General features: G+C 29.8%; 5 protein-coding genes across 13 annotated transcripts; 2 read left to right on the top strand and 3 right to left on the bottom strand.

The window, feature by feature from the left end:
- The first annotated feature begins 510 nt into the window (after positions 1-510).
- Positions 511-5,587, top strand: LOC122531037 (ATP-dependent RNA helicase WM6). Its single transcript, XM_043658581.1, has 11 exons — positions 511-647; positions 1,461-1,689; positions 1,932-2,152; positions 2,347-2,530; positions 2,610-2,728; positions 4,267-4,398; positions 4,510-4,656; positions 4,739-4,876; positions 4,942-5,059; positions 5,131-5,185; positions 5,282-5,587. The coding sequence occupies exons 2-10, from the start codon at positions 1,488-1,490 to the stop codon at positions 5,142-5,144; spliced, it is 1,275 nt and encodes a 424-aa protein (XP_043514516.1). The 5' UTR covers positions 511-647; positions 1,461-1,487; the 3' UTR covers positions 5,145-5,185; positions 5,282-5,587.
- Positions 4,914-6,730, bottom strand: LOC122531043 (U6 snRNA-associated Sm-like protein LSm4). The gene is made up of 5 exons (XM_043658591.1): positions 6,586-6,730; positions 6,475-6,516; positions 6,284-6,382; positions 6,017-6,194; positions 4,914-5,939 (listed from the first exon to the last, which is right to left on the bottom strand). The coding sequence occupies exons 1-5, from the start codon at positions 6,586-6,588 to the stop codon at positions 5,842-5,844; spliced, it is 420 nt and encodes a 139-aa protein (XP_043514526.1). The 5' UTR covers positions 6,589-6,730; the 3' UTR covers positions 4,914-5,841.
- Positions 6,731-6,910: 180 nt separating this feature from the next.
- Positions 6,911-9,552, top strand: LOC122531036 (aspartate--tRNA ligase, mitochondrial). 2 transcript variants are annotated; one of them, XM_043658579.1, is made up of 10 exons: positions 6,911-7,021; positions 7,114-7,362; positions 7,436-7,804; positions 7,876-8,052; positions 8,125-8,304; positions 8,366-8,473; positions 8,548-8,745; positions 8,840-9,052; positions 9,113-9,296; positions 9,376-9,552. In XM_043658579.1, the coding sequence occupies exons 1-10, from the start codon at positions 6,947-6,949 to the stop codon at positions 9,540-9,542; spliced, it is 1,920 nt and encodes a 639-aa protein (XP_043514514.1). In that variant the 5' UTR covers positions 6,911-6,946; the 3' UTR covers positions 9,543-9,552. The 2 variants fall into 2 exon arrangements, with proteins under 2 accessions (XP_043514514.1, XP_043514515.1); XM_043658580.1 differs by lacking the exon at positions 6,911-7,021 and having other exon boundaries at positions 7,119-7,234.
- Positions 9,553-10,319: 767 nt separating this feature from the next.
- Positions 10,320-15,888, bottom strand: LOC122531039 (WD repeat-containing protein 82). Of its 2 annotated transcripts, XR_006307177.1 has the most exons (2): positions 13,115-15,888; positions 10,320-13,048 (listed from the first exon to the last, which is right to left on the bottom strand). XR_006307177.1 is itself a non-coding variant. In XM_043658583.1 (1 exon), exon 1 carries the CDS (start codon positions 15,209-15,211, stop codon positions 14,264-14,266), a length of 948 nt encoding a protein of 315 aa, XP_043514518.1. In that variant the 5' UTR covers positions 15,212-15,888; the 3' UTR covers positions 10,320-14,263. The 2 variants fall into 2 exon arrangements, 1 of the variants encoding a protein (XP_043514518.1); XM_043658583.1 differs by having other exon boundaries at positions 10,320-15,888.
- Positions 15,889-19,390: 3,502 nt separating this feature from the next.
- On the bottom strand, positions 19,391-26,349 carry LOC122531062 (plasmanylethanolamine desaturase). Of its 7 annotated transcripts, none has more exons than XM_043658623.1 (6): positions 23,761-24,730; positions 23,366-23,484; positions 21,581-22,286; positions 20,967-21,178; positions 20,389-20,607; positions 19,391-20,246 (listed from the first exon to the last, which is right to left on the bottom strand). In XM_043658623.1, the coding sequence occupies exons 3-6, from the start codon at positions 21,810-21,812 to the stop codon at positions 19,986-19,988; spliced, it is 924 nt and encodes a 307-aa protein (XP_043514558.1). In that variant the 5' UTR covers positions 21,813-22,286; positions 23,366-23,484; positions 23,761-24,730; the 3' UTR covers positions 19,391-19,985. The 7 variants fall into 7 exon arrangements, with proteins under 7 accessions (XP_043514558.1, XP_043514559.1, XP_043514563.1 ...); XM_043658624.1 differs by lacking the exon at positions 23,366-23,484 and having other exon boundaries at positions 23,761-23,884; positions 23,974-24,730; XM_043658628.1 differs by lacking the exons at positions 23,366-23,484; positions 23,761-24,730 and adding an exon at positions 26,328-26,349.
- Between the last annotated feature and the right edge of the window lie 50 nt (positions 26,350-26,399).

Here is a 26,399-nt window from a genome sequence, read left to right as displayed (position 1 = left end):
GTTAAGATAGACAATGTAATACCAATGTAATATAATTTCTTATATAAGGATTTTTGAATTTAAATTTTAGATTTAGCTAAATTTTTCTAATTTATTATTAAATGATACTGTGTTATATTAAAATAAAACATGCGATTTTCAAAATAGATATTTTTATTACAAAATTTTTATTGAGATCGTGTACATTTTCTATGTTGTTTTAGAAACAATATGATAATGATTATGATTATCTATTAATTAAAATTAATGTATCTTTGGCATGTATTTGGCTATAAAAAAAAGTTTGAATGAATTGATATTGTTAAAAGAAACCACTATTATTTTTACATGATATGTATATGATTGCGTATATCCGGCCATGTTTATTATAAGAATGAAGTTGTTCACGAGTTGTTGTCACAATACTTTAATATTATTTAATAATTAATTTGTAATATTAAATATTATAATACGTGAATGAAATAAATAATGCGCAATTTTCTTAATCCATTCATTTAAGACATGGTATTTTCAATAATTTAATCGAAATTTAGGTTTCAGGATACAATTTTGTAGTTGGCAGCACAGTCTTCCGGAATATATTTGCAAGAAGTTACCACTGGCTACAGCAGTGGCGGTGAGCGTTAGTTTATAAAAACTATCTGGAGGTAAGGCGAGCATTTGTAATCCACGTTTAACTATTTATTCTTAATCGATCCACTTGTAAAATGTATTCAATTCTGTTAAAAATATTCTGAAATTTTCTGTTATATAATAGTTTTTCTGTTAGTTGTATTACACAGTGAAAATTAAATGACGCGCAAGTGTTTATCCTTAGGCTATATTGAAAACGTGAACGAATTTGGAAGATAAATTATGTAATTTCTGATTGTACAAATATATAAGGATGTTTTAATTTATGTATCTAAGATGAATGTTCCATAGATAAATTCAATTTTAATTATTTTACTTATTTTGTACTGCCTGCTTTTTCCATGCGTAAACGACCTAGCGTCATTAAAATGGCGGTGTATAGTTTCCATAAAAAATCATTACTATTAAACGTAAGCGGGTTTCATAGATTCATTCTCTTGTGATGTATTTGAAATTTATTTAAGTGATTTAATATCTACTTTTTTTTCTTATGTATATATTTTCATTATAATATTTTGAGAAATATATTTCTAAATTATGATTAATATATTCAAATTCTCTCTCTCTCTCTCTCTCTCTCTATATATATATATATATATATATATATATATATATATATATATATATCATTAGATAAGAATAAAGAATGATATCAAAAAATTAATATGAATTTGTTAAATATAATGGAAAATAAGATTATGTATCTCTATATCTTTTTAAATAATGCAGTGCTTGGAATAACTTGATATAATTATTATAAGTTAAAAAATCAAGTATTATTTTTGTAGATTTAAATCATATGTATAATATTATTTTTCAAATTTCAGCAATAATTTAGATATATAAGAAAAAAGATGGCGGATAATGACGATCTTTTGGATTATGAAGATGAAGAACAGACTGAACAACTAGTTGATGGAAGCAGGGATACACCTGCTAAAAAAGAAGTCAAAGGCACATACGTATCTATTCATAGTAGTGGATTTAGAGATTTTCTTCTTAAACCAGAAATATTACGTGCAATTATTGATTGTGGTTTTGAACATCCATCTGAAGGTAATAATATTTTACTTACTCATATTACTATACACTGTATGCAATAACAATATTAATGCAAACTATTAGAACTGATATGTTAAAATATATATTAGAAATTTGATATAATCAAATGATGAAATCTGATAGGGACAACAGATGTTACATGAATGATTTATCTGGTATCTGATTATCTGTCATAGAAATTTTTTATATCTTCTATTTTTAAAGATAGAAATTTCTTATATGAATCTTATTTACAGTACAACATGAATGTATTCCACAAGCAGTGCTTGGCATGGATATATTATGCCAAGCAAAATCTGGCATGGGAAAAACAGCTGTATTTGTGTTAGCCACATTACAACAATTAGAATTAACTGAAAACCAGGTTTATGTTCTTGTGATGTGCCATACACGTGAACTTGCTTTCCAAATTAGCAAAGAATATGAAAGGTTCAGCAAATATATGCCTCATGTAAAAGTAAGTATAATTTATGTCTATTGTATTCAATTTCAATTCATTAGAGATCTTCACATGATGAAACAATTATCTTACTAAATAATGGTGACATCTTTCAATACCACTACCTACCACTGACGAAAATTTTTATATTTATTATGATTCAGTTTTATGAGAAGTATTTTTGATACTATGTTTTGTATTTATGTTATTAGGTTGGAGTATTTTTTGGTGGCTTACCAATTCAAAAAGACGAAGAAGTCTTAAAGAATGTATGTCCTCACATTGTTGTTGGTACACCAGGTCGTATCCTTGCTCTTGTCCGAAATAAAAAATTAAATCTAAAACACTTGAAGCACTTTATACTCGATGAATGTGATAAAATGCTCGAGCTATTAGGTATTTACAGATACAATTTCGTCTTATATATAACTATAATACCGTTGAATATAAATTATATATCTATATTTATTTTCAGATATGCGCAGGGACGTACAGGAAATATTTAGAAGCACTCCACATGGCAAGCAAGTTATGATGTTCAGCGCTACATTGTCCAAGGAGATACGCCCTGTCTGCAAAAAGTTCATGCAAGATGTAATTAACAAATCTTCCTCTTCACTTCAATCTTCGATTGCTCCTACTTCGTTGGCCCTGTGTTCATACCCAGGACATACTATAAATATCGTTGACGGCGCACCCGCGGGTTAGGCTAGTTAGACAACACTTTGAAGGAATGACACAGAATTCAATAACGAAACAACCCTCGATGTCTTCGATTGAATGACAAGTTCTACAACTTAACGAGTTGCTGCTCCAAAGTTTTCCTCCATTTATCGGATGATCGGAGATCTCTACTGATAAAAGGAACTTCGTTTAAAATCGTTTCTTGAGTTGATCAAGATGGCCTTGATGCTGTTTTAAAGCAGTTTTATTTAGTTCCGATCTTCGATGTTAAAATCTTTTAAATTATCTACTGCATATTGAGATTGCCAAAGTTAAAATGATGTTTTGTATAATGTTACACGAATATTGAGAATTACGTCATATACATTGGGATGGGTTAGGAGGAGAAAGTTTCTACAATTTCTATGGGCAATCAATTCAATCAGGCATAAGGGAGGGGTAGATTTTTAAATGACATAGAGCAACATTGAAAGCAGTTTCCGATTGGGTGGGGGGCTAAGAAGACCTCAAGAAAACCTGAAGACAGAAGAGCGCAAGAAAGAAGATGCAAGAGGATATATGGGGAACTGGGGTTAGCTAGGATGATGATATTGCTACAATTATGTGGCCTATGTCTAGAATTTATTATTCGCGTTCATCTTGTTTGTAATTGAAACAGAGTATTTTAATATTTTGGAAAAAAAAGTTAACGGAGGTCAGTAATCGATTAATAGGAGTGAAAATGGAAGTGTTAACGCATAGTTCGATCGTGCCCACTTCTACGAAAACAAAATAAAAATCAGTTTGTGTATCATGAATCATAAGCTATTTAAGTCGCGATGTTAAAAAGTATGTATTTTGTGATAAATATCGGCATACGAACAATGATAGAGGCCAACTCATGAGTATATTCCGAATATGCTAAAATTTGGGAGAAGAGATTTGGCATCGAGTGGTCAGCGGACGTGTGACAGAACATTCATGGGGTGCGCCTTCTTAGTTCTGTTGGGGTGACTGCTGAGTTTTCATTGTTGGCACTGCCTTGAGATGGAAGTCGCCGGACCGTATGTAATCAGTATGACTAAATCCGATCGACAAATTGAGAATTTAAACAGGAAGTTCTCGAGAAATCATCTCATGCATTTTATTTATAGTCTCTTGACATATATCATTATATAGGAAGCGGGAGAAATTGGGAAAAAAAATACTCTACATTTTCACATCATTTATGTCATTTGTTAAATTTTCATTTGTAATTGTTCATTTTATATCTGAAATTTGTTTTTAATGATTTTTTTTCTAATAATCAATTTTATTCGTAAATTTCGACATATTTTTAACTTCAATAAATATTGAAGTTTTTTGTTTTAACATGTACAAAAACGTTATATTGAATCTAGAAATTCAATCAAGGTATGGTTATCTGTAGGGTAAAGTAGATAATCTTGTAAAAAACATTCTTTGCGCAGCCCATGGAAGTCTATGTGGATGATGAAGCAAAACTTACATTGCATGGTCTACAACAACATTATGTGAAACTTAAAGAAAATGAAAAGAACAAGAAGCTATTTGAATTACTTGATGTACTTGAATTTAATCAGGTTTGTCCGCAGACATCATCGATTAAACCATATTGTTACTATTTACTTTACGATTTTCCATTATGTATTAAGCTACTGCAATATTCGTTTTTATTTTAAATTATTCTGTAGGTTGTTATCTTTGTAAAATCTGTACAAAGGTGTATGGCTTTGGCACAACTTCTAACAGAACAGAATTTTCCTGCAATTGGTATACACAGGGGTATGACTCAGGAAGAACGGTTATCAAGATATCAACAATTTAAAGATTTTCAAAAAGTAAGCATCAAATAGTCAATATCTAGTATAGTTTGTAATATTTTACTTCTATCTAAATAATTACAAATATTTATCATTTTAGAGAATTCTAGTAGCTACAAATTTATTTGGACGTGGTATGGATATTGAACGTGTGAATATAGTGTTCAATTACGATATGCCAGAAGATTCAGACACATACTTACATCGAGTAGCTAGAGCTGGTCGTTTTGGTACAAAGGTTAATATATACACGACACATAATGTAATGATAGTAATATTTGTCTTAACACTTCATATTTGCAGGGGCTTGCTATTACATTAGTCAGTGATGAAAGCGATGCTAAAATATTGAACGATGTTCAAGAACGGTTTGATGTTAATATTACAGAATTACCGGATGAAATAGATTTAGCTTCATACAGTAAGTTTACTTCCACATAAAATTTGAGGATGTAGTTTAAAAAGTTACAACTAAGTTTGTTTTTGTTACAGTTGAAGGACGATAAATATAATTCCATTTCTAAAAATAAAAATAAACTTCAATAAAGTAAGTATAATTAGTTGCTCGGTTTTATTGCAGATTTTTTCTTTTTTTTTTTTTTTTTTTTTTTTTTTTCTTATGTCGGTGTATCTCTTGTTTCAGGCACATGAAATCTTGAACACTGTATTGTATACTTGTCATTGTGTATCCACTTTAAGTACAACATGTTTTGTATCAATTTTACAATTTTCTTTTCACTGATCTGACAATACCTTATGAACAAGTGACGTAATCAAATTAATTATAGTTACACTATTCTTCTGGTAATAAACAATTTACATAATTGTACAATAGTATTTAACTTTTATTCTATGTTCAGTAAATAAGGAATGTGTATAAATAGTTTTAAGAGAAAACGTTTTGTCCTCTATAATTTATGTAAATGAAATAAATACTTTTTTTTTTATACATAACATTTAATATTATTATCCTAATTAAATTACTAATTGGATATAATCAAACTGTAAAAATGTATTTTATCAGTATTTTATCAATAGGTGTTTGTTACAAAAATGCTGCATCACTTTGCACGTTCGCATACCTAGTTTAAATAAAAATTACATAAAAATAATTTTATACTATATATGAATGTTCCCAACTAAAAGTATTAAAAAAAAAAAAAGATGAAAATTTACTAGGCGAACTAAAATGATAACACAACTTTATTTGGTCCTTGCTTTATTTTGAGATTTGTTTCCCCCCTGATTACCACCACCACGGCCGAGAGCAGCAGGACCTCTACCACCGCGACCAAAAGTCCCTATCAGAGAAATTGCATTATTAATATTTAATACATTTATAATAATAAAATTTATGTCGTATTGTATACGATTATACCTCTTCCACTACCGCGACCTCGTTGACTTTGTCCTCTTCCTTTCATTTCCCCACGTCCCCTTGACTTCATTTGTACATCTTCTTTTACCATATCTATTACTTCATCAGGAATTCGTAAATACTTAATTGTACTGCCTCGAATGTAACATTCAGGCATTCTCCAAAATTTATCGCCATCCTGTTATGTTACATTATAAACAAGTTTCTATACGAATGATTTATGAAATACTGTATTAATTAAAGAAAAAATGCATCGCGTTACTGTACCCTAGATGTACATATAACCTCTCTGAGATTAATATTCATCCAACTATCGCAACTAACTAAATGTCCATTGTATGTTTCTCCATTTTTAAGTTCGACTAGCTGAAAAATGTAATAAATAAAAAGCATTAATATCGCTAAATTGTACGATATACAACAATCTCCACGTAGAAAAATATATGCTTGATACTTGCCATAGGATGATTTTGAGCTGTTCTTAATAACGACAAAGGTAACTGAAAAATAAATAAATAAAGATAATAAAATACTAGTTTTACTTTTTGTAAAATTATTTTTCAACGTACCATTTTTTACTACTTTGATATTTATTTAAATAACGCACGATTAACATCAAAATAAACAGTTCGAAATGCTCGGTATAATCAGGATAACCAACCAAAATTTAGTTACAGTATCAGGCGAAGTTAAAGTTTTCATGTATGTCATTTCTTCTAGAAAAAATCAGTATACTTATATTTATGAAAAGTATCAAACAATTATTTTTCAGATATAATTCAATAAAAATTAAACAATATATTATATATATAACGATAAACCTAAGAAATATTTTTTAAATTTCAAACAGAAAATGATATATTGATACAAGTACTATAAAAAATATTTTTCATATTTATAAATCTTATATTTTTATTTATTATAAAAAAGATGTTTCGCAATTGTATTGTATCAAAAACTTCATCTTTCAAACTTTTATTCACAAATGAATTCTGTCATCAAAGAGTAAGTACAAATATTCATCAATTGTTAATGATAAATATTAAATTCATAAAATACATTTCAAATTACGTGAAAATTAAAATAAACTTTTTCAGTTTATAAGGTATTCTTTAATGAGAATAGCTTGTACACATAATTTAGCTAACAAGCAAGAAATGTTAGTAAAAGAATGTGTGCCACCAGTTAATAAGTTTGTTTCAAGAACTCATACATGTGGCGAGTTAAAAATTCAAAATATAGGAGAGAATGTCCAACTCTGTGGTTGGTTGGAATATTCAAGAACCAAGAAATTTTTAATACTAAGAGATTCTTATGGTTCTACTCAGCTCATTATACCAGATCACGTGGGTTGAAAACTATAAACTTTAATGAAATATATATGTATGTTGAAATAAAAAACACTATCTCTTATCTTAGAGAATCGACTTGCAAGAGATGGCTAAGAATCTGACCTTCGAAAGTGTATTGAGCATAGAAGGCAAGGTATTGAAAAGACCAGAAGGTCAAGAGAATAAGCATATGGGAACTGGAGATATTGAAGTAGAAGTAAAATCCTTGAAAGTTTTAAACATAGCAAAATCAACTATGCCATTTATCATTAGAGAGTACAACAAGGCAAAAGAAGACACACAGTTGAAATATAGATACATATCATTGAGATACCCTGAATTACAAAAGAATTTAAGATTACGTTCAGATGTAATAATGAAGATAAGAGAATACTTAATTAGAGAGTGTAATTTTGTAGATATTGAAACCCCAACGTTGTTTAAAAATACTCCTGAAGTACATATATTATAAACATAGTCCATAAGAAAAGGAATATAAAAATTTCTAAAGCTTTCTTTTTGATATAGGGTGCACAAGAATTTGTAGTTCCAACAAAAATTCCAGGCCAATTTTATTCATTAGTACAAAGTCCCCAGCAATTTAAACAATTGCTAATGGTGGGAGGTTTTGATAGATACTTTCAAATTGCAAGATGTTACAGAGATGAAAAACCTAGACATGATAGACAACCTGAATTTACACAGGTATAATTTTTGGCTTGCAAATGTACATCTCATGTGAGATAATCTATTGCATTTGAATATATTACTTTATAGCTGGATATAGAAATGTCATTTGTTGATTGTGAAGGAATAATGGAATTAGTAGAAAATTTATTAGCATATTTTTGGCCTGAAGAATCAGGAGAATTAACTGTACCTTTTAAGCGCATGAAATATGAAGATGTAATGAAATTATATGGTACAGATCAACCAGATTTAAGAATACCACAACAAGTAAGATTAGAATATATTTTTAATTTAAATGTGAAAAATAATTTTAAAAATAATATTTCAGCTTTGTAGGTTGACAGGATTAATTGATCATTCAGTATTGGAACAGAATTTAAAAATGAAGCAAAATGAAAACCTTGAAGTTTATGCTCTAGTTTTTTCCCAAAAACATGTATGTTTTGTGTTATATAAATATTTTTTGCTTTTTGATTATCTTATACTTCATGCATATTTTATATACCTTAGAATTTTTTTACCACATCTATCAAAGATACTATATCTAAACTACAACACACTTATTTTCCTTCTGTGAAATTGATCCAAACAAAGATAACTAACAAATCATCAGCAGTAACAAATATTATTGAAGGAAATGTACAACAAAAATTAAATTTAAGAGAAGGAGATGTTCTGTTTTTAGCTTGTGGAGAAAAGGTTCATACGGTAAATATTCATTTATTAATTATATCCAATCTTCATTAATTGTATAATATATTCTAATATGAAACAATTATTTATATTATTATCAAAATTACAGCAATCATTATTGGGAAAAATACGTCTTGAATTTGCCAATTTCTTAGAAAATAAAAATCAACAAATCCGTACCAGTAACAATGAATTATTATGGATCACTGATTTTCCTTTGTTTTCATTTAATACCGAAACAAATTCATTGGAAACTATGCACCATCCATTTACTCGGCCTCATTCAGATGATTTGCAATACCTTACGGAGAATCCATTGAAGGTATTTTTGTTAATTAATTAATAAACTTAGTAAAAAACTAAGTAAAATGCATATTTATAGGTTAGAGGATTACATTATGATTTGGTTATGAATGGTTTCGAAGTTGGTGGAGGATCAATACGAATCCACGAATCAAAATTACAACAAAAAATATTTAAAATGCTAAATATAGACGAATCACCTTTAACGCACATATCTGATGCTTTAGAATCTGGTGCACCACCTCATGGTGGGATTGCTATAGGTATTTTATTTTTAATTCAAATATTGATGATACATAATAATATTGCATCATAAGAAATAAATATGAAATTACTATTTAGGATTGGATCGTTTAATATGTTTGCTCTGTAACACAAAAAATATAAAGAACGTGATAGCATTTCCAAAAACTATGGCGGGACGAGATTTAATGTCAGGAGCACCAGTCCCTATTTCTGAAGAAACAAAAAAGTTGTATCATATACAGACTGTAGAAATAAAACAATAATCAAGAAGTATTTTTTATATTTTTTACTGTACTGTAAAAATAATTTTGTAATATAGTACGATTGTAAAAAATATATATTACTTTATAACATTAATTTTATAAAAAAAATGTTAAAAAATAGAATTTTATTTTAATTGGAATGAAATTCAATTCCAGAGCATCGTTCATTTTATTTAAATTTATTTCATATGAATCTGTTTTATAATTTACAATATTTATGAATGTCGCGATTACTATAATTCATAATACACCCGTTATATCGCATTTTTATTTTGATATAAATACTACGAAAAAATAATATTTAAATAATAATATTACAAAACATAATGAAAGTAATTTTAAAATAGTAGAAGACATGATTAATGCAGCATTAAATTAATTATTCATTTTTACAGTTACTATGTTTAAACAAAATGTATGATTAACAGCTATATGTATATCATAAATGGTAAATTTATTGCATGAAAAAGGGAATTACACGTATACCATATTAAGCAATGTTTGCACAGTTTTAATTACTAAAAGTACTATCGATTTACTGCATAGATGTAATTATGGTACATTAACACACGTGTTACGTAACTTTAGCGACTCGCTATTCAATATTATTATACCATTGAAAATTTTGCAAAATAACATGATCAATTATCAATAAAACAAGCATGTAGAATACACGTACAAAAGAAATGTGAAATCAATATTTCAGGGTTAATTATGTTGTTAAAAACGTTAATAGAAACGAGTATAGAAATAAAATGATAAGACCAAATTTTAATATACAAAAAAAGTGTTTTATTAGAATTTGTTTCTTTTAGTAAGATCTCACGCGTTCTATTTAGATTGATTTCAAACGAAAAATAAAAAATTTTATCTGCGCAATAAGTGATACGTCGTTACCGAGAATTCCTTTTTATGAATTACGCTTAAAAAGATGTTACTCAACTAAAATTCCCTAACGAATACGCTGATATGTTGTTACATTTAATGTGGAAGAAAATTTTATTGTTCTATGTTAATTATAATTATTTTTTACTTAGCGAACTGGAACATAAATAAAAAATGATCACAAAACATTTTTGTTTCTTTTTTACGGAAAATGACTTCTTATTACAATATAAAAGTGGAAAGATATTTCTCTTTTTGCATTAAGAAACACTTAAGCGCATAAGATAATGTACAAATGTCGCATCTCTTGCTTCTGCTAATTATGCACAAGGCATAATTAGAATCACAATAGTTCACAACGAAAGAAACTATTGAGTACACACGTTCAGAATCCTACAATTTGAATCGCTTGTTTTAAATATCTGAGAATCATTTCAATATCATTTGTCATTTAAATGTTTCGAAAGAAATATTTGCAATTTTCTTTACTGATAAAATATAAACGTTAGATGTGCGTACTCTAAATCATCATTGGAAGAAGATGCAGTTTTTTTTCGGTGGAAATTTCTATTTCATATAATAACATATTCTTTTTTGGTATGTTCCTAGTTCTCTAAGAATCTATAAACCATTACGTATAACAGGTGTTAATCGGCTTAGCTTTTGCGCAGATTCAATTAAAAATTAGTACTGAACGTGACTACGTTTCGTCTACAAAATACGTCGACTATTATTCCGTTACGAAAACTTAACGTAGGAACTTAGAAATCTGTCAAAAACTAGAACGCTTCAAGATAAATATTTCTAAATATAGAACGTATTAAACGTAGATTATTTCGATAAATCATCACATTTAGTATCTTTTGTTTGCTTCTTTTTTTTCTTAAGTTCATTTCGATAAAATGCTCTCTTAGTTAATAAGGTTCATTCAATCGACACAATGTACATCTAATCTTAACTCAATTCTAAATCCCTATGTTAAGTGCCCGCATAAATCGACGCTTATGACAGGGGCGTAAATGAGATGTTGCGTATGCAAAGACATTTGTTTTTCTTCGATTGAAATAGTTGAATACAAAAAGAAATTAAATTAGATTAACATAACAAAAAAATTTGGTTCACACAGCATTATTGTTTTCCTCATGGACTGAGTATTCTCTTTATAGATAACAAAACAAATATATATATATATATATATAGAACATTAATGAAGATTAATTTTTATAAAATGAAAGCGATTATTTTGTCTTACATGTACAATTTTACGAGGATTTTTTACAACCTCGATAAAGAAGAACATTTATTTACGCCCCTGACCGATACTTTAAACATGAAAACTTTCAAGTGGACTTATAACCACTCAAAAATCTAATCGATCAATGATCAATTTCCGCTTCTCCGCGTTTACGGAAGAACGTAAATCTATCGATCAGACAATATTCCGTCGTTAAACTTGTCAGAGTATATACAAGTTGTCGCTTTTTCCGTTTGGGAACACAGTGTTTCGCATGTTGCACGAGTTGCAGAAATTCGTATTCGAGATATTCTTGGCGTGGACATTTACTCAATTATAGTTGGCAGTATGAAAGTGTTTTAATCTATATACGTGGATCGATCCGTGGTGCTTTCACGACGATTAGATTTCTTCGAGCCTATTCTTCGAGTGCCCTGTGAATTCTGTAATTCGATCTGGTTCATCAAATTCGACGTGGTTTTTCTCTTCTTCCTTTTCCTTTTGTTAATTACGCGCAAGATACATTTTTAAATAATAATCCCGTTCTTCTTCGGTTTCGTATGATATAAACCGCAATCTTTGCGTACACTGTTTCGCCATTTAGAAAAATACTATTTTACAAGATGTGGCGAACTCTCAAGCATTGACGCATATGTGACGCATTCAAGAGCTCGCCGAAGAGATATACAAGCGAATACATCACATACAAAGAGGCATTCATACACGCACTCATACACCGTTGTAGAATCAATAGACAATACACAAATATGCAGTCATACATATTACGCATACACACGCGTTTTTTTTTTTTCCGTATAGAATAATATAACCGTCTATTCCTGCATAAGGTAGGTTAAGGAAAACGTCTAGAAATTCTAGAGGACACTGTGAATATAATGATATATACATGTATGATGAAGGCAGGCTATATAATCGAACAGACAAAATATGCACGAGCAGTGTCGTAAACATGTGGTACAAGTTACACAATTTTGTGTAATATCTCTGACGTAGTTTTCATAATGTCTAAAGTTTTTCTGTCCTGAAGTGAACAACGCCATTTCGATAATTCATTATGCATGAACACATGTATATAACAGAACAAAAAATGATTAACCAATAAATTGTATCGTACGAAGAGGATGGATTGTCGAATTTTTTTTTCTTTTTCACTTTTTTTCTCTCTTGTGCAATAAAATGCTGCTCGTTCATTCCAATGCACCTGTTGACTTATTAATAAAATGCTTTATCGCGCCGACGTAAACATAAAAATTGAACAAACTACTGTGTGAAAATGATTTGACTTAACTGGATTTCCTACCATCATCGAATGTTTTCTCACCCGGCCCGCCGGTTCCACGCATGTAGATTAAAAATGATACCATATCTAGAATAATACATATACAATAACATAAGTGCCAACGTTGGCAGTATACTTTCTGAATTATTATACCTTTATCGCATGGAAGTCGTAGAAACATGAGATACCTTACTGCCGACAACAAAGTGTCTGTTCAAGACATTTCGCATGTTTATTGCGCATAATAAATAAGCTCCGTTCTTGCGCGTAATGAGGTCGTATAATCATTGAATTTCAAATGAACGCCCATTGCAATGAGGTTACAAAAAATATCCCTAATTTCGGACGGCCACTGGGAAATTTGATTAATCAAACCAATTTGTTGTGATATGTGTTAATGCAATATGATTACAATATCTCCATGCGCGATATCAGCGACTACGTTTCTTCTTTTCATTCGACCAATTTTATCATGAAATTTAATGTCATAAAATATTGCGAGCAAATAAAATTTAACTTGTTCTCGAAATGTTAAAATGAACTCGTCATTCTCTTTTTCTTTTCTTTGTGCTGTACAGACGTATTTCAAATGAATAGCTTGTCTAAAAAAAATTAAAAAATACATAAAAATATATGACCTTCCATTAGTACTGTATGTTAATTTCTTTTTTTCGTCCAGTGAATCAAAGCAACTTAACTATTTAAATTACCAACTTCATTAAAACATAATCACGTGTCAATTAATAATTCATAGAGTTTTTGTGATATACGATGTATCACAATTCTGTATCATTATTACACGCAGGTACACAAAAAGGAATTACGTACACAATGTGACATTTCCAAATACTAGCAATGTTTGTAATATACTTTGAGAAATAAAAGAAGTGATGGTATATCACAATTTTTAAATATTGACAAGGTATGATGGTCACGTTCATCGCGCCACAGAGTATATGATTATTATGATGATGATGATGATGATGATAATGGTGGTGACGATGATGGCAAAATACATAAACAGTACATGACATACTCGAAGCAAGCCAATGAGTCAAGCGGGCCGATTTCCTGGGTATTGAAACTATTTTTTCTGTTTCTTGGGTTTGTTCCAACACCGGCGTCTCATACGTCGGTTAATCAACTTTGTACGTAATGTAAATGCAATTTCTGCTTATTTGAAATACCCAAGAACTGTATGTTGTCGTTTCTTCCTTGAACCGATGTCATTTTCAGTTCTTTCTTGCATAAAATTAGGTAAATTCTAGCGAGCATCAGAGCTCAATATCTGACGCACTGATTTTATGCACTTTCATCGACAGTAGGCAACCAAAACGCCATGTTAGTACAAGCAGATGCTAACATCATGTACTTGGGATTGAACTGAATACACTGAACTGGTGCAGGATGATCTCCGTTAAGCACACAAACTTTGTATCCGGTTTCAGCATTCCATACGTGTACTCTACCATCTGTAGATCCACTAAATACAAACTGTGAATCAGGGCTAAAGCTGGCCTCGATGGCAATTCCTTTGTTGTTTAAATAACCAGCGAATGTTTGTAATGGTGTGCCATGAAATGCATCAATCAAACGGATCGTACTGCCATTAGTAGAAATCAAAATCGTTTTACCATCTCTGCTGAATTTCAGTCCTGTCCAGTCGCACTCTTTCTCTTGAGACAATTTAAATGTAACAAATGGCCCCTTATCGAAGCTACGTAAGTCATACAGTTTCAAGAACTCCGAATTGACACCTGCTGCAAAGATAAGGCCTTCCGGATCATACGCGGCAACTGGACGTCCGGAGACATTCATAACACCGTGGCAATTAGGGGAACGGAGGTCCCATAGTCTTAAGGATTTGTCTAGAGAACCAGAAAGAAATGTGTCCTCTATAGGGCTGATGCATAGCGACACAACTTTCTTGCTGTGACCTGGGAAATATCTAATATACTTATTGTCGTGCAAGCTTAGGTAGCGGATGGTATCGTCAATTTTCGTGCTGCTGTGTATCGCGGTGTTTTTCGCATGAGTGAAATGGATCAAATCGACACCGTATTTCTTGGAATTGACTGTACGCACCTGGGTGCCTTTCTCACAGTCGTAGATCACGATCTGGTCATCCTCCGAGCAGGAAATCAGAGTATCCCCGTTCGGTGAGAAGTCGATGCTGTTTATGCGATCGGAGTTTTCACGGAAGACCTTAGCCACCTTGAAGCTCCTCACCACGTGGTCAACGAGCTTCATGGTGATGGACGGCGCGTTCTCCCTTTCGTGCCGTCCCCTTAACCTCCCCGCTTCCGCAATTTCTTTCTCTTTCCTTTTGATACAGCCAAGGCGCCGAGGCGCGAAGTTCCAGAGGAGGGGTCAGGGGTTCGGCTATGTACCACTGTTGTTCACCTCGCGGGAAAGAAAAAACCCGCGGGGAGTTCAAGAGGTCAGGGGAACAAAACACAGCTCAACTATCACCTTGTTATACTTCGGACTTCCTCGATTTCTCTTTTGTCTGGCTGTTCGATTTAGCCGTCAACACGACGTTGATTTCCTTTAATTTGACAAAGGGGCTCGGTTCCGATGTCTTCTCTCTTTCCTGTGAACGGACGCCGTCGGCAGACTAGCGCACACCGCACGCACAAATTCTGCCAACTGTTTAGAGGAATGGATGACGAATTGCCGTGAACCGTTCTCAGGATATTGTAGATTCATACCGTGAACAGAGCTGTCAATCTGCGTTGACGTTGATCTAACGCCATTTTCCCCCGAGATATAGAAAAAAAACTGCGGTTTTGAATTTACATACCTGAACTTTTAACGTTGAAACACTTTCTTTTGAACATCACGAATATGGATTACTGAATAAAGTAATAAAATAATACGCGTGAAATATTTATTAAAGAAGTGTAATTTATATTCTTCGACTGTAATTGTAATGTAACTAGCTCTCAATCAAAATGCATAGGACGTAATGACTGACAAATTAGGATACATTAATTTTTATGCTTGATTTGTACAAGCTAGAATATTGCTCAAGTACTTTTATATTTGTTTTTACTTTTTTTTTCTTTTAGTAATGTCATCGCTTTTTTTCTCAAAATAAATATGTATATCGGAATAAAATACTTTTATTGGTAATACATATAGTAAATATTGAATATAAAATATATCTTTTTAAGATTGGTACACCTGCATTTGAATGAATTTTAAAATATTCGTTAGAAGTTAGCTGGATGAAAAAGATATATCATTGAAATATAAAACATATAAAGCAGTAGCAGGACAAAAATATGTATGGAATATTTTGTTATTTATTAAGCAACTATTTATTTTTTTCTGCAGCTTACGATTTTATATAATACAATATTGGTACTTAAAAAATTATCAGGCATCAATAAATATTTAAATCTTAGTGTGCAATTTCACTATATAAATTATAAACATATAAAATTTACGTTATATCACAAGATAATGTTTTAATTAGAAACACGTTCTTTAATACCATCATAATAATACCCTTTTTTTTGTTTTCTTTATGCTTCGAGCAGCAGCGTGAAGACCAAAAACTCTAATGTTGCAAAATCGTAATCAAATGGCACGCACGCCTTTTTCCCTTATATTGGTATAAAATATTAATTTAGACTTTTGTAAAGTTTTTTTTACCGAGCTATCATTTTGATGTTATTAAAGCCACCATTATGCATCTGTGATGGAACAATGCTATTTCTACATATATAAGGCTTGTTTCATTATAATTGATTGTGAACTTCATACATTGTCTATATTATCCTCATTTATTTATTTACTATGTTATTAAAAAAAAAACTTTGATATATGTCAAATACATGCAGCGAAGCAAATGCAAATTCCAGTTTCAGTCGCTTTTTAATTAATAATTGAATATTTATGTATATTTCTATAGTCAAAAAACTATGTACAAGCACACTTTTGAAATTTTGAATAAAATCTATTATTTTGATTGTATTCCATGTACATTTGTAATATCAGGATATATTACATATATACACACACACACGATACATATACAGTTCGCGTATCTATCGCAGAGCAGCTTACAATACAAAAAAATTAAGAATACTATAATTTGCTTTCTCGTATTTTTGCAAGACAATCGTAATTTATAAAAATTGACAGAACAATTTTAATATTTATTGTATAGTATATTTCTTCAATGTGTAAATATTAAATGCAACTTTTGTTACACCGAATTAAGCAAAAGGTATGTACATATTTGTTGAAATTACATTGTATCGTTTCTTCTTCAAAAATCATCTATTAAAAATATTATAAAACTGAATGTGAAATGATTGTGCTTAATAATGATACAATATAATTACATTAAAATTCAATTTATAATCATATGAAAATAGGTATGTGCTATTTTGCAATTAGAATTAGATATAAATGTTCTTTATGTATCAAATTCAATATATTTACAGCCTTCATTTCATTTTTCATTTGAACTATGCGTTTTATGTTCTTCTTTTGTAAATTTAAGCCTAAGAACATATTTTTACATCTACATGTGCTGCTGAAAAGTCAAAATTATTAATACTAGTTCTTAGAATATATTTAAATTTATTGTTATAGCGTTCAATTCAATTTATTTTGCGTAAGTTTCTTATATATACTCTTTAAAATATTATATACTCTTTTAAAATAAATGTAGCCTCAAAATATTAAAGCTTTTAGTATTATTTATCAATAAAATTTATTTTTATATTATAAGGCTGATGGTATATTGACTGTCATTAAAATTGTATAAATTTATACATAAATCGTTCAAACGAACTGTTTCATAAATTAACAATCTTTTGGTATTGTTATTAAATCATGTAAATAAATATCTATACATTCGATTCACTGAATATTAGTATAATAAATACTTTCACATAATTAAATTTATGGAATGTGAAAACGACACTTTATTTTAATCAAAATATTTTGTGTTGCAATCATTAAATTAATAAAATAATTGTGTAATTATTATACATCTATATAATGTTATATCTTTTGATAGTCTTTTTTTTTTTTGTTGTGATGAATGTCAATTTTAAATTAAATTCAAATAATTTCTAATAAAATAATGAATCATCAGTTTTTCTCTTATTTTCATATAGGAGTGACACAATGTACAGTTCTATTCTCACATTTCAATATTCATTTTTAAAAAACTATATATCATAAAAGGTAATCAAAATTTATAGTAATAGTAGTGACATCAATATATTGCATAGAAAACTAAATTAGCCAAAAATATAATTTTTGTGTTTCATTTTGCTTTGTGTAGTTATTACTTAACTATTAAATAGATCTATATAAAAAAAAAGCTTCAGTTCTGGCACGCATTGCTATTTGACAAGTTTGTTAAAAGTTTATACTTCTTTTTTTATAACAATAACAACAACAATAACAAGTACGGTACTTATAATAATTGTAATGTCCTCTAATTATCATTTTCTTTAGAAGACATTACTAATGATTTGCTTGTAAGGAACATACATCATGGTAAAGCTCTGCATAAAGTATACTGAAAGTTACAAGCCATTCAAAATAAGTAGCCAATAAAAAAGTGCATATAAAAATTAAAGTCATTAACATAATAATAATCGGTATTTATAAAGATTCTGCCATATTTTTCATATTACTTTATTATCAGTATACTTTATCCAAATTAAACCAATTTAGAAGACTGCTGCATAGAGCAATTAGCTCTTTTATTGGTCCCTGAACCTAAAACTTGTACTTATATTTAGCACCTTATAATTTTTGCATTTGTTACTTATTTGTCACAAGTTAAGAAATATAATTAAGTAAAAAAGTAATTAGTTACCATTTTTATATTAAACAAAGAAGTCGTTTAGTTTGTAATTAATATATTATGTCTTCTATACTATACGATGTTCTTCCATAGTATCATTGTGTAAATTTTTGAGACTATGTATAATTTAATTTTTTAAATTAAAGATAAAATCGAATTGTTAATTGTAATGATTATAAACTGATTCATCCAAAAATATATAAAAAAATTTATACAGATTTACTAATGAACAACAGCTAATCTCTTTTCTTCTGACAAGAAAAAAATACAATTTTTACTGTAGACAGGTAATAGTTAAATTGACAATATTCGTTTTAAATAATATGTTATTACAAATCAATGTTTCTTATTGAATTTTAATACCTTAAAAATTCGAAGGTTCAGGGAAATTGATGATTGTACTTAAACAGCAGTTTAGGCTAGTATAAATTAGCATATTAATTAATTTAAATTATATCTGTCCTTTATGCGCAAACATATGTAAGCGACAATTTTAAATTAATTTATAAATATGTATATACGTATACAAATACATATAGTACGCATACATATAAATATGTATGCTTATGTACATTCATATATGAATTTATTTTATCTTTCATTCGATTTCATTCGATTTCATTTCATAGCCACTGAACATTGTGTTTAAAATTTAAATATATTACGCGACACTTTTCATTCACAATGTACTGCAGTTTGATTATAGCTTTTTAATACATAAATTATTATATAAAATGTTAAATTAATACTTTTTGCTTCAAATTTGTGCTACTTGTGTAATGATTGTGCAGTGCATAAACATAGAATTGCTTAATTCATCAGGCCAATTGTTAATTCATAATTCATAGTTACACAAATATGATTTCGTACTCACTTATGTGATGTATATACATATATATTTATATTATTGCATTTATATATATTATAAATGTGTAAACTTCAAAAGCATACTTAAGTAGTACTAAATGTCTTTAATCACGCTATCTATCTTTTGTAGGAAAGGCCTCGTAGTGCTAAATATAAGAAAAAAATTTGAATATGGATTTAACTTTCCTCTCAGCATATTCTATTTGAAATTTTTCTCTATTTTTTTCCATGAAGTTACAAATCCATGGAAAATTTCGATTTTTGTTAAATTATTTTTTTATCCATAAAAATGCATAAAATAATAAAATATATTAATTCTCAAGATCGTTTTTGTGCCCATTTCAAATCATCCGCCCTGGGTTTACAGCCAGTAGCTTTTTCAATTATAATTTCTAGAATATACCAAAACCGAAGTTGTTCTAATGGCCAATTTAACCATCCAGTAGTAATACAGAAATAAGTTTCATGTGGTGCAACATGATGCACGCGATGATGTTTCCTAGGCAATATAACTCTATGTTCTTGCAACCAAATAACCCAGGAAGGCAATCCAAAATATGTATGCGACCATTTATGTATCTGAAAAAAGTCTTTTATATTGTTGCTAGTATGTTATTCTGCTGATAATTTCAATAGAATTAAAGAAGTTTATATGGAATTTGTACTTCGTTTCTCAAATATAAAAAAGTATTTGATGTATTGACAAATTATATTTAATTACCTGATTAGTCATTGCTACAAAAATTGCAAGTAGAAACCAATAACATGTCCAAACAAATTTTTGTTGTATCTCTGATTCTGGGAGAGTTAAGAAATCCCATGTTAATTTATAAAGAAATGGAATTGTGACCATGAAATTATCACCATTAGTTTCTATAAAATCATGCCTTGTTATGCTTGTTGGATCAATGTGATGTTCTCGAAATGGTCTTAAAAAATTCTGAAAATACATATATACATATATACATTAATAATAAATAGTAAGTTTTGAAATACACATTTATATATACATATGACTTATCTGACAATCATAGTAGTTTAAATCATTCTTATGTTTGTTATTATTGCTTTCTCAGTTATGTGTTAAAATAAAATAATCCCAGTAAATAAGAAGTAATCCCAATAAAATTATAATTAAATATATAGAGGCTTCAAAATTTAAAAAATGTTATTAACTCAAATTATAAGAATTTGGAATTACACCACTATGATTCTCAATCGTTCATATATTCACGAAACAATGTCAATCTTAAATGTATGAATGAGCATATTCTTGTACAATGATTTGCTACAATTTACCTTTCCAAGAATTGGAAGTTCTACAGAACCCCAAGTGTCAGCAGCCCAATGAACTAATCCAGATCCAAAATCTGCCGTAACGATGCCACAAAACGCAGCTATCGCTATCGAGCTTAAATTTTCTAATCGTAATCTGACAAGAATAAATATTGAATTAACTATAATGAGTGTAATACAGATCCCGACACAAATGCACTCTTGTGTCCTTTTCCCTGCAATAAAAAATCATCAACCTTTGTCAATCACCGAAATTTTGACAGTGAAATTTTAACAAAGTGTAAAAGTCTTTGTATGAGAGAGTATCGTAATAACTTTATAACTATTGTAGATACAAAGATATGTATTGTTAGATTGCTCTTTATTTTAGTTCACAGTCAAGAATTCCAAGGCACGACAAATATATAACTAGTATTTTGGCAAGTATTAAAATCAGAAAACATATATGTATATAATTTCATATTGAATATAATAAAATTGTTAACTGATTTAATCTTGTGTATGGTATCCAAAATTTGATGTATAGTATCCAAAATTATCAGAAATATTGATAAATATCCAAGTGTTGCGAAAAAAATGTTTCAGTAGGAAAAAATTCATTTTATTAAAATTATTACCAGTACTATAAAGATTTGCTAATTCTTGAGCACCCTTGTGATTGGGACCCCATCTTGGTACGGTTCTGTCCTCTTGTGAAGTTGAGACTACCGAATTGGCATTGGGATCGTCCTCGAGCATTGAATTCTCGTAGATCTGCCGTTCAGTTTTCACTGGCGCCAAAAAATTCGTAGCCATCGAGCATGCAGCTGATGCCGCTTGGCCTAAGTTTGCCACTTTTATCTCATCCATACTTATTATAGTAATTATTTTGAATATTCGTTGAATAATGTAAATTCTAAATGTGTCTTTTTTTTCCTTTTTTTTTTTTTTTTTTTTTTTTTTTTTTTTACGAATCCGTCTTCTTCTGTAATGATTGCGCGTATTTCAACATTGCGAGGTCTTTTTTATTCGATTACGAAAAAGGCAGCGATGCGTTTCTATATATTCTTATAAACAATTTATATTCTATCGAGTAAGTTCTTATAAAATACGGACGATCTTTTGAATTTTGTGTGCAGAAACGGCCATAACGTGTTACGCATTATTTGATGTATCTCCTCATCATCTACCATTTGATCCATCTGCTTTTTGTACAATTTTTCCTACTGTAGCCATTATAACATTTATTCGTTGAAATTATAATTTTTTTCGTTGTCACTGTGCGTTCCTCCCGTTTTTGTTTTAAAGTCTTCTTATCTGAAGTCTCATTCAATGAAATTTATGCTGCAAAAAAGATAAAATATAAGTAATTTTATATAACATGTACAATTTAAAAAATGTTTGTACATGAATAATATTTTAACATTCAAAGCTTTTCAATTTCAATGAACACCTCGAATAATAGGTATAATGTAAAACGAACTTTCAGTGATGAAAAGTATTGAAAGTGACAATCGCAAATACCGAATACTGAACTTGCTTTGTTTTATAAAATTTTTTATGCTTAATTCCACCTATCAATATGCTAGCTAACAGCTAGACTGCTTAGAATGGCTTCAATAATAAAAACACTACCACAAAACCACGAAGTAAAAAATTTATTTTATTACGCTTGATTTTACTTTTTACCTTGACTCAATTTGTTTTGAGTTAAGATATTATCGGGGAATTAACAATATCGATTATCAGTATCATTGAACAAAGTGATCTCTGAAAAATCTCTTGGATGTAATTGCTCAAAGTAATCATTTGTTAATTAACGAAAAAGAATTATTACAACTACGACATGATTTTACGTTTATAACGTTTTCTGAAAGATATAGCTTCATTGAAAAAGATATTAATCGTAATAAATATTATCGCGCGATATCTCTCGAAAAGAATAGAGACAGCATTTATAAGTATTTAAACAATGGAATAATGACAGTATCATTCGCGTTTGTACGTAGGCATCGATGAAGTAGGTTAATTTCACTTTTCATGAGCTCTTGAGAAATAATTTTGATAATGTATCATGCCTGTTCTTATCCATATTTTTATATCGAAATAATTTGAATGTTACTTTGCATCATGTGATATTATTAATTTATCAATCTGTATGTACATATATATATATATATATATATATATATATATATATATATATATATATATACATACATACATACATACACACACATGCTTTTTGAGATATCAGAAAAAATTTTTTAAATTAAGAAATTATAAAAAATTAATTGATTAATAAATTCAATTAAAATATCTTTGCAATAAGTAATGTTTCATCGATCAATCAGTTCATTGCTCATGTTCACGCGTAAGTAAAAATCTGACAGCTGGATCTCAAATTTCAAATGCATATATACCTACAATGCTCGTTCAAACTCGTATTAAAGTATCTGTTAATCGCGATACTTTAACAAAATTGGATTTAACACGACACTGCAGCAAGCAAATTATTGCATACGTCTTCCCATATATATCTCTGCAAGAAACTTAATGTCATTTTGTTGTTCATTCTTTTCTAACAAGTTTGCAGGCAAGAACATTTTGAGCCGGCGTGCGTGATTACGCGTACATGTAGATTTGCATTGTCGCGTGCACTACACGCGCACGACACGTGCATATATTGTAATTAAAGGTGTAACATATATACATATATATATGAATATACACATAAACATATCATAAATTAAAATTCCAAGAAAGAACTTTGCAGTAAAATAAAATTTTCAAAAGTTAAACATCAGGTAAGGCATACCCGTAAGAAAGATGATAGGAATAAAGACGATGATAGAAAATCCTCGTAGAATTAAGAGGATCCCTCAGTGTTTCCGTGTTTACAGTCGTTATCCTGGTCGACTCATTGTCCGGCCACAAAGTTGCTGAATTTGCACGCTCAGTTAGTCACTGGTAGAGTCAAAACAGACCTACGACGAGGCACTGTCGCACCTCGTACCGATATAACACGTACATGTAGGAAGACACACATGATGTTCGCATGCATTCGTATGTAGTTTCATGCACGGATCTTTTTCCTTTTTCTTCGTCGTCGATTTGATCTTGCTACACCGTGATATCACCGTAGAGAACTGGTAGTAACTGGTAGTGTATTTTCGTGAATGACAGGCACCAGTGTAAGGACATAAAATTGAAAATGACAAAGAGCGAAAGTGTACGTGCGCAAAGTGAGAGAAAAGAAAGGTGGGAGTAATTGACGAAAGGGATCGTGGAGGTACTGCAAGTTGACACAAGTTGACATTTAATTTCTGGAATTCGTTCGGTTTCTCTCTTTCATTAACCGATACGAAAGGTACGAAAATTAACGAACAGAGCTTACAAACGGAGGCGCTAGCTTCGCCGTATATGCCTTACATACACCGTTCTGTTCACCCGATTCCCCTCGGTTCTTTCTCTTTTGCTTGACTTGACTTTACGTCACGCGAACCGCCTCCCAACTCTTTCCTTCTTTCATACGAGAACCTCTCCTGCAACCCCGCCTCGTTTCGTGACGAACGACCGGCGCCGCCTGACGACCGCAGCTCGCGTCGCGACGCTCTCGTGGCGCCGTCATGCGGTTACCCTTTCTGATATTACCACTTCTAGACATGAGAACAATTCCCGTTCAGTCGAGGTGGGACAATTTGTCGCGGCTGTATTTTCATACACGTCACAATTATTTCAAATATTTGCATATGCGCGCCTCTAATCAAATTATCATTACATTCCATGTAATCATATTACTATATGTGTGTATGTGTATATATATATATATACATGCATATAATAAAATTTATATATAAAAAAATAATTGCAATAAACGCATATGTATGTATATACACAATTTTGTTTTTTTATCTTTTATACTTTTTACTTTGGAAGATATAAATGTTATTAATTATATCTAATAGAAAAAATTAATTATATTTAATAGAAAAAAGTAATTGAAAAATTACTTTGTATCGATGACACATTAACCTTGTGCATGCATTTTATCATGAAACTTACTTCATAACTATTTAAAATGCAACACGTAAGACGCAATATGAATCAAAGACTATAGAAACGCATAAGGAATATACGTATTCATGTGTGTATATAGCATTCGTGTATGTCATTTTTATATTATGCACTTGTTAGTTGAATCGACTCTATGAGTAATCACCGATATGAGTAATTAAACTTTTATTTCCTCACATTCCATGATTATCTAAAAATTTGAACGAACTTTTAAAATTCTTTTTGTAAATAAATCTAAAATTTATTACAGTTTATAATAAATAATCGTATGCGCGTTATTAGTATAATTGTGTATCTGTGTGGTACGTTATATTTATTTGTTAAAAGGTAAAGAACCTATACGGCATAGCCTTCGATAGTGAGTTGCTAAGTTTCAAGTTTAATATGACCTAAAAGTCCTTTACGGACTAGTATACGTGATGTTTCACAAAATACTGATACTTTATTTAAAGATAAATCGACCGAGAGTGGCTAGCTTCTAAATTTTTCATAAGTTATATCACGGAGGTATGTAGAGTCGTGATCATGTAATAGATAATAAGATACTCAATAGCATACTATTACGTATAACAATTGTATTATAATACAATTTTCAGTAATGAGTTTGTTAAATAAATTGTAGATTAACTTGATGGAAAATTATCGATTTTCTATCGAAAACAATCGACTAATTTTCATCGTTAAACCGATTTCTTAGTATCAAGCTCGCGATCTATCTATAATTACATAGAAACATTAGTTTGTGTACTTACCGATTTGATTTAAATATAAACAGTTAGTTGACCATTAGAAAAAAAGCAATGTCTTTAACAAGAATTTTAACTTCTTTTTTGTTAGTTTTTTTTTTTTCTTTATATAATAGGCACTATTTTATAATATTTAATGAAATCTTCTTCGTGATTTATCTGTTTGAGGTTGTGTTCTTCTTTTAGCCTTGTACGAACAGTCTAGTTGCCAAGTTACAATAATGCCAAAATAAACTCAGAAGTGCGAAACTTCGGTTGACATAAATTCTTAACTGTGATAAGCACGTTGTGAATGTACAAGAAACTGGTTGTCAATCATAGAGAAATGAGAAATGTTATTCTTCTTTTACAGTAGTTTTATTATGCATTTCGTTTTTTAAGTATTGGAAATTAAAAATGAAAAAAATTTTAATAGTGTTCACATTTGCGCTACGTGATTTAACAATGAATAAATCATGGTACATCCACAATGTGAATATAAGATAACAGTACAGTACCAGTGGGTGCGTGTGCAGATATATAAGTACATTAGTGATAATTATTATTTAAGTGTTATCGATACCTTGAGACTAATCCAGAAGATAAAAACAGGATGTCATTGTTCAACTTCCACAGAAGTTAGAATTTTCCTTAA

Source organism: Frieseomelitta varia, unplaced genomic scaffold (genome assembly GCF_011392965.1).
Source record: "Frieseomelitta varia isolate USP_RPSP 00005682 unplaced genomic scaffold, Fvar_1.2 scaffold_371, whole genome shotgun sequence".
NCBI lineage: Eukaryota > Metazoa > Arthropoda > Insecta > Hymenoptera > Apidae > Frieseomelitta > Frieseomelitta varia.
The sequence above is the reverse complement of the archived record's forward strand: the minus strand, read 5'-3'. Positions and strand labels throughout refer to the sequence as shown.